General features: G+C 44.5%; 1 protein-coding gene across 1 annotated transcript; it reads left to right on the top strand.

Moving 5' to 3' along the window:
• The first annotated feature begins 1,147 nt into the window (after positions 1-1,147).
• On the top strand, positions 1,148-7,735 carry LOC132183730 (peroxidase 7-like). Its single transcript, XM_088518654.1, has 4 exons — positions 1,148-1,369; positions 1,971-2,588; positions 6,736-6,750; positions 7,616-7,735. The coding sequence occupies exons 1-4, from the start codon at positions 1,148-1,150 to the stop codon at positions 7,733-7,735; spliced, it is 975 nt and encodes a 324-aa protein (XP_088374780.1).
• The last annotated feature ends 222 nt before the right edge of the window (positions 7,736-7,957 follow it).

Genomic DNA, 7,957 nt, shown 5'->3' with positions numbered 1-7,957 from the left:
GGTCTGGAACCAGAAACTACAGCGCACATACTGTGGAGTTGTGGATCGGCGCAGGACGTTTGGCTAGAGTGTTCCAAGAAGTTGCAGAAATGTAGGAGTGCTGAAACAGATTTTAAGACAATATTTGGAGACTTGTCGAGAAAGTTGGATCCAGATGAGCTTAGTTTGTTTGCAGCCATTGCACGCCAACTGTGGCTTAGGCGGAATCTCTTCGTTTTTGGAGGACCCTTGACCATTCCAGCAGTGATACTAAGACAGGCAACGGACCAACTGGCAGCTTTTGACAAAGCGGAAGCAGGTCGTATTTTGGGAAGGGGTGTAGCCCGGCAACCTCCCATCTCTGTCATGTGGAACAAACCACCGGTAGGCTTTCTTAAAATTAATTGGGACGCCTCTGTGGATGTCTCACAGAAGAGAATGGGTATGGGGATAGCTATACGAGACCATGATGGAGAACTGCTAGCTGCTTATTGTGCAACCAAGGATTTCATAACAGATGCTGCCACGGCGGAGGCTCTAACAGCTTGGCAAGCTGTGGAACTTAGTTTCAGTATGGGTCTGGGAAAAATAGTGCTGGAGGGGGATGCTTTGGAGATTGTCAATGTCCTAAAGAATGAAGGGATTTGGCTAGGGAGCTATGGGCATGTTCTGCAGGAGGCAAAACAGAAGCTATGTCAACACATGGAATGGAAAGTTTCTCACTTGCATCGCCAGGGCAATAGTGTGGCACATAGCCTAGCAAAATTGGCTCTTACTATCCAACAAGCAATTTTATGGACTGATAATTTCCCTTTATGCATTAGGGATCTTGTACTCACTGAGCAAGGCTCTTCTTAAGTAATGAAATCTCCTTCTATTCAAAAAAAACAATAAGCATGCATGCCCTCTTTCATGCATTTACTAAAGCGATATTAACAAAGCTCCAAACTTTGGCAATTTCCGTCAAAGTTTGGAGCTTTGCAAGATCAACATACAGGAAACAAGATCGATGGTTTAATCCGCCCGGCCAACTCATGCATCATTGGATTTAGTTCCTCCTACTTTCTGTGCTCAACCGATCATATATATAAATGAACATTTATTCTCTGAATTAATCAGCAAATCTTTCTTACTGTTCTTGCTAGTGGTATAAATCCCTCAAAGAAACATGAAATTTGGGTATTTGGCTCTCTTTGTCCTCCTCCTTCATTTGGAGTTATCGGCCATTGAACCTGTTACTGCGGCTGCTAATTACTCTGAGGATTACTACGAGGACACATGTCCGGATGTTGTGGACATCATCAACCAAAAAGTGGACGCCTGGATTGAGAAGGATTTCACCTTGGCTGCAAGCCTCATTCGTTTGCAATTCCACGACTGTGCTGTTAGGGTAATTAGATACAGTTACTATAAATTAAATCAACTCATTGGTGAAACAAAATCATTTCCTTTTTTTTTTTTTTTTTCTCTGTTCTCTTTTTAACTGAAGAAATCATGTCCAATCATAATAAACTAGATACTATATATATGAGAATGTTATGTATTTTTATCTATATTTTTATCTCACAATACTAATAAGTCCATTTCGACCAACTCTTAGACTAGTTATTGTTAGGAAAAAAAAAAAAAATCAAGAGTTTATTAGGACTTCTACATTAGAATTATGGAATAAAAATGTAATTTTTAACATTACTCGTATATAATATATGATTAACTCCATTTGTCAAAAAAATAAAAAAGGGTTAGGTCGAAAATCTTCATTCAATGAAAACTATAAGTTTAAAATTTTCACTTTTGAGCTGTATATGAAAAACACCACACACAAAAAAAAACCCTAATTAAGAAAAGCACCATAAAAGAGAAGGATTCCATAGTTCAACTAGAGTAGTGGAGCAAGTTTGCAGATGATATTAATTTCCTCTAATCAATCAAAACATATGGTCGTCTATCTTCTTAAATTTCTTAAAAGAAAAAGTCGTGCATTATTGCAGGGATGCGACGGATCCATTTTGCTGAACTCTACAGCAAGCGAGAGGACAGCATCTGTCAGCAGTACTCTGAAAGGTTTCCAAGTGATTGACGAAATCAAGGCAGCGCTTGAGGAGAGTTGCCCCAGAACCGCTGCTTGCGCCGACATTCTCGTTGGCGCCGCGAGAGAGGCCAGCCTTTTTATCGAAGGCCCCTTTTGGCCAGTCCCGTTCGGGCGCAAATATGGGACAGTTTCCATAGACACAAAAGCCGAAAAGGTTCCTCATGGGCATGAAAATGTCACCACCTTGATCAATTTTTTCAAATCTAAAGGTTTAGACATGCAAGACTTGATCACTCTCTCCGGAGAGCATACCATCGGGAGAGCTTCCTGCGGTACATTTATAAACAGGGTCAACAACTTCAATGGAACCGGAAAGCCTGATCCCTCACTCAATGCCACATACATGAATATGATGAATATGTTGAAGAAAAGATGTAGCCGCTCAACGGACCTTGTTAATCTTGATGTAACAACTCCAAGGACGTTTGACACTGTTTATTACAAAAATCTTCAAACAAAGAAAGGATTGTTAACGACGGATCAAGAACTCTATATGGATCCAAGAACGGCTCCCTTGGTGAATACAATGGTGTCGTCTCTATAGAAAGAGAGATCGAAATAATTTTGCCTTGCTAATTTTCATTGATATGATGGGTTTATATACATGAGATTGCATTTACATAATAGGAAGAAAATACAAATCAAATAAATGATTTCCATTTTAGAAGTAGCCGTTGCTGCATTTATTCTTGATTGATTTGGGTTTCCTTGTTGATGGTAGCCGTTGCTTGATTTGTGGTTGCCTTGATTTGGGTTTTAGTCATTGCTTTAGTTTCCTTAGAGAGAGTGGTTTCTTGTTGACCATATGTAGGTTCAATACGCCCCCGCAAGCAAGACATGGTACACACGATGTGGAGCTTGGACCGCATGGTGAAATGAGGTGAGGCAGTTGGTTTGGTGAATATGTCAGCTAGATTATCTTTGCTAGAGATGAATCGGACGTCAAGAGTCTTGGAGGCGACTTTGTCACGAACAAAGTGAAAGTCGATTTCAATGTGCTTGGTGCGGGCATGAAAGGCAGGGTTGGCGGTGAGGTAGGTGGCTCCAATGTTATCACACCAAAGAGTGGGAGGTGTGGGAAGAAAAATGCCAAGTTCGCAGAGCATGGATTGGAGCCATATGAGCTCGGCAGTGGTGGTTGCAAGAGTACGATATTCGGATTCGGTGCTGGATCGAGCAACAGTCCGTTGTTTGCGTGAGGACCATGAGATGAGATTAGGGCCAAGGAAAACACAAAATTCGCCGGTGGATTTCCTGTCATCGGGGCAGCCAGCCTAGTCGGCGTCAGAATAAGCTTGTAGGGTGCGAGAGGTTGACTTGCGAAGAAGAAGACCAAAGGTGAGTGTAGATTTGAGGTAGCGCAAGATCCGTTTAACAGCTTGAAGATGAAGAGAGGTAGGCCGGTGCATAAACTGGGAGACTTTGTTGACAGCAAATGAGATGTCAGGTCGAGTGAGGGAAAGGTACTGTAAGGTACCGACGAGACTGCGGTAGGTGGAGGGGTCAGGGATGGGATCCCCAGTGAAGAGTGAGAGAGCATGTGCGGTGGACATTGGAGTCTTGATAGGCTTGGCTTCGGACATGTTGCTCTTTTTAAGGAGGTCAAGGATGTAGCGTTGTTGAGATAAAAGGAGACCATCGGGAGTGGTTATAGCTTCCATACCAAGAAAGAAATGGAGAGGCCCTAAGTCTTTGATGGCGAATTCAGCATGTAGAGAGTTTAGGAGGTCAGTTGTGCCATGAGGTCGGGAGCTAGTGATGAGAGTGTCGTCAACATAAATGAGGACGTAGGTAGTGCATTGAGGTGTGTGGAGGATGAACAAGGAGGAGTCAGATCGGGATCCGATAAAGCCAAGTTCCAAGAGGCGATCACTAAGGCAGGAGAACCAGGCACGATGACCAGGCACGAGGGGCTTGTTTGAGGCCATAGAGGGCCTTGGGTAATTTACAGACATGCTGAGGAAACTGAGGATGGATGAAGCCAGGGGGCTGGGCCATGTAGACATCTTCGGAAAGCCAACCACGGAGGAAGGCGTTTTGTACATCAATTTGTCGAATGAGCCAACCTGAGGAGATGGCGAGGGACAGAACAAGTTGAATGGTTGTAGGTCTGATCACAGGGATATAAGTATCTCCAAAGTCAACGCCAGGTTGTTGGTGGAATCCTTTAGCAACTAGGCGAGCTTTGTGACGATCGATGGATCCGTCGGCTTTCCGTTTGAGACGAAAAACCCATTTGCAGCCAACTATATTCATTGTGGAGGTGGGAGGAATGAGAGTCCAGGTGCCATTGCGGAAGAGGGCATCAAACTCGATGTTCATAGCATCACGCCTGGCGGGGTGCTTGGCCGCTTGGGAGTAGCAGGTGGGTTCAATCTCGTCGAGGTTGGCAGTGGCAAGGAGCGCTTTCGGAAGCAGGTAGCGAATTAGACCGTCTGGAAGAGACTTGGGCTTGAAAATGTTGTTCTTGGACCGACTCTGCATTGCATGTCCTGGTTGAGGCATGGGAGATGCGGAGGCTGGAGAGGTGACAGGAACCTGCAAAGAGTCAGAAGAAGAACTAGTGTTAGTAAGGGCAGGTGTGTGAGATGTAGGAGGGGATGGTGGGTCAAGGGATGGAATGGCAGTTGTTCTTGGTGCATCGCAGGGTGAAGTAGATGATAGGGTTGGGGTAGGAGGGTTTGCAAAGGGGGAAAAATAGTGGTGTGGGAAGTGGGGGATGGAACTTGGGGAGTTTAGGAAGGGAGGTGAATGGGTAAAGTGATTCATCGAAGTTGACGTGTCGAGAGATGTAGATCCGACTGGTTGATGGATGAAGGCATTTGTAGCCACCGTGAAAGGGACTATACCAAATGAAGATGCATGTGTCGGAGCAGAAATCGAGCTTGTGTTTGTTGTAAGGGCAAAGATACGGCCAACAAGCACATCCGAAGACGCGTAAAAAACTGTAAGTTGGTCGGAGAGAGAAAAGTTTTTGAAAGGGTGATTCATTATTGAGGATGGGTGTGGGTAAGCGGTTTATGAGATAGCAAGCGGTTTGAAAAGCCTCAGCCCAATATTTGAGAGGGGCGGAGCAATGGGCCAAAAGGGTGAGGCCCATTTCGACAATATGGCGGTGTTTGCGTTCCACAGACCCATTTTGTTGATGGGTGTGTGGGCACGTGAGTCAATGATGGATTCCATGGGATGCGAAGTGGTGACATAATTTTTGATATTCACCACCTCCATCTGTTTGGATGGATTTGATCTTACGATCAAATTGGCGTTCAACATAGGCCTGAAACTTAGGAAAAATAGAGAAAACATCAGATTTGCATGCAATGGGATAAAACCACGTGAATTTACTAAAATGGTCGACAAAAATAACATAAAAGCGTGCACCATTATTGGATAAAATAGGGGAAGGTCCCCAAACATCAGAAAAGACAAGTTCAAGTGGGACACTTGATTTATTTTCAGAAATATTAAAAGGAAGCTGATGACTTTTGCCTCGCTGACAGGCCGGGCAAACAGGAGGCTTTTTATTTTTGGTAACTGGAAGTAGAAATCTAGTGACGACATGACGAACAATGCGATCAGCAGGGTGGCCGAGGCGAGCGTGCCAATCCACGAAGCTAGCACTTTCACTAGAGAAAATACTAGGGGGTGCAGCTGTAGGTGAAAACCAATGGTAGAGGCTGTGTCTACTCGAGCCGTGGTGCAGAATTTTCCCGGATGTACGATCCTTGACAAAAAAACAAGAAGGGTGAAATTCCATATAAACATTATTATCATAAGTGAATTTTTGGACTAAAAGTAAATTTTTGGTTATTTTAGGAACATGTAAGACATGACGTAAAAGAAAATTAGGAGAAAGTTTAGAGTTGCCTGTATGTTGGATGGCAAGGTGGGTACCATTGCCCACTTGGATTTCATCGGGTCCATCATACGCTTCCGAGTGAAGATTCAAATTGTTGAGGTCGGAAGTGACATGGTGAGTGGCGCCGGTGTCCGGATACCAGTTGAGATCCCGGGTTTGGGCCTGAGCAGCAGTGTAGGCAGTGAGATTGGGCCCTGTAGTTTGAAAGGCTTGGTCAAATCTGTGATAACAGGCCATGGTAGTGTGGCCCAATTTGCCACATACTTGGCAGGTGGGCCGAGGGCCTGGGCCTAAAAGAGAGGCGGACCCATGTGAAGATGAGGAATTTTGAGAGGGAGGCGTGATATTTCCACGCCCCATTGTTCTGTATTGCCCAAAGGAGTTTGGGGCAGAACGGTGCTGCCCATTTGAGAAGCGTGTTCTCATGGAACTGAGATGCCGTCCTCTGCCACGATGAGGACTCCGACCGCGTGAAGCAAGGTTGGCGGCGACAAGGAAAGTGTCGTTCCGGTGGTGTTGTTCGAGTCTAGTTTCGTGAGCTAGCAGATGGCCGAGCAGATCGTCCATGGTGAGAGGTTCAACCCGGGTAGTCACGGACGTGACGAGGGGGTCATATTCGGGACCCAGTCCGGCAAGGAGCGACGTGGTGAATTCGTAGTCGCTGAGTGGGTGACCGGCGGCAGCAAGGGTGGTTGTGGTTTGCTTGAGCCTTTGAAAATATGCTGTGATAGAGGAATTGCCCTTCTTTGTAGTTGCAATTTCATAATGAAGGGTCATGGTACGTGCTCGGGAAGCTGAAGAGAAGGTGCGTGCTAGAGCAGTCCAGAGGTCTCGGGCAGTGCGGCTTCCAAGGACTTGGGGCAGCAATTCTTCAGAGATGGTGGACATAAGCATGCTCAAAATAAGCTGGTCCTGGCGGAACCATCGAAGTGTCTCTGGGTCGTTGGAGATGTGGAGAGAGCCATCAATGGCGGTGGAGGTGTGAGGATGGGGAGGCTTATTGGTTCCATCCACAAACCCATAAAGATCGTGACCTTGAAGAAAAAGTTTGAAGTTGATGGTGCCAGACCAGGTAATTGTTTTGGGTGAGTTTAGAAATAGATTGGGCAAAATTTGAGAGAGATGCGGGTGATGGGTTTGAGTTGTTTGGGTTGTTTTCATTTTGGGTAGGGGGAATAGGATTGGTGACGTTCTGGGTAGAGGGGTTTGGGTTGTTTTCATTGTGGGTAGGTGGAATGGGGTGGGTGACATTCTCGGCAGAGGGGTGTGGGTTGGTTTCAGAGGAGGTGGATGAGGCCATTTGGTATGCAGTTTAAGTGTTTGATGAAACACTTCAGAGAGAGGAAGAAAAAAAAAAAAAAAAAAGGGAGACAACGTGGGTTGCTCGTTAGTGCTTTGATACCATATAGAAAGAGAGATTGAAATAATTTTGCCTTGCTAATTTTCATTGATATGATGGGTTTATATACCTGAGATTGCATTTACATAATAGGAAGAAAATACAAATCGAATAAATGATTTCAATTTTAGAAGTAGCCGTTGCTGCATTTATTCTTGATTGATTTGGGTTTCCTTGTTGATGGTAGCCGTTGCTTGATTTGTGGTTGCATTGATTTAGGTTTTAGCCGTTGCTTTAGTTCCCTTAGAGAGAGTGGTTTCTTGTTGACCATATGTAGGTTCAATAGTCTCAACCCGGAACCTTTGAGGAGCTATTTTCGGATGCAATGGTAAAGCTTGGGAACATTGGAGTTCTTACCAGGAATGAAGGTGAAGTTCGCGTGAATTGCAATCTCGTCAACAGTTAGTTGAACTTGAAAATCAGTAGTGTCGTGGTCCTTGATTCTGTAATTTTCGCATTCAATAAAATGTTGGGAGTACGTGGATTGCATGGCTCCATGCAAGTATTTTAATCAAGGTTTTGTTTCTTATAAATTGGTTGTGCAATGTGGTGAACATTTTTAATTTTATACGATTTTCTGAAGGTTATTTATTGATGTAACACTTCATAACAATTATTAAAGTACGTT

This window comes from Corylus avellana, chromosome 7 (assembly GCF_965113065.1).
Source record: "Corylus avellana chromosome 7, dhCorAvel1.hap1.2, whole genome shotgun sequence".
Taxonomy (NCBI): Eukaryota; Viridiplantae; Streptophyta; class Magnoliopsida; order Fagales; family Betulaceae; genus Corylus; species Corylus avellana.
This window is presented reverse-complemented; position numbering and strand designations above follow the sequence as displayed.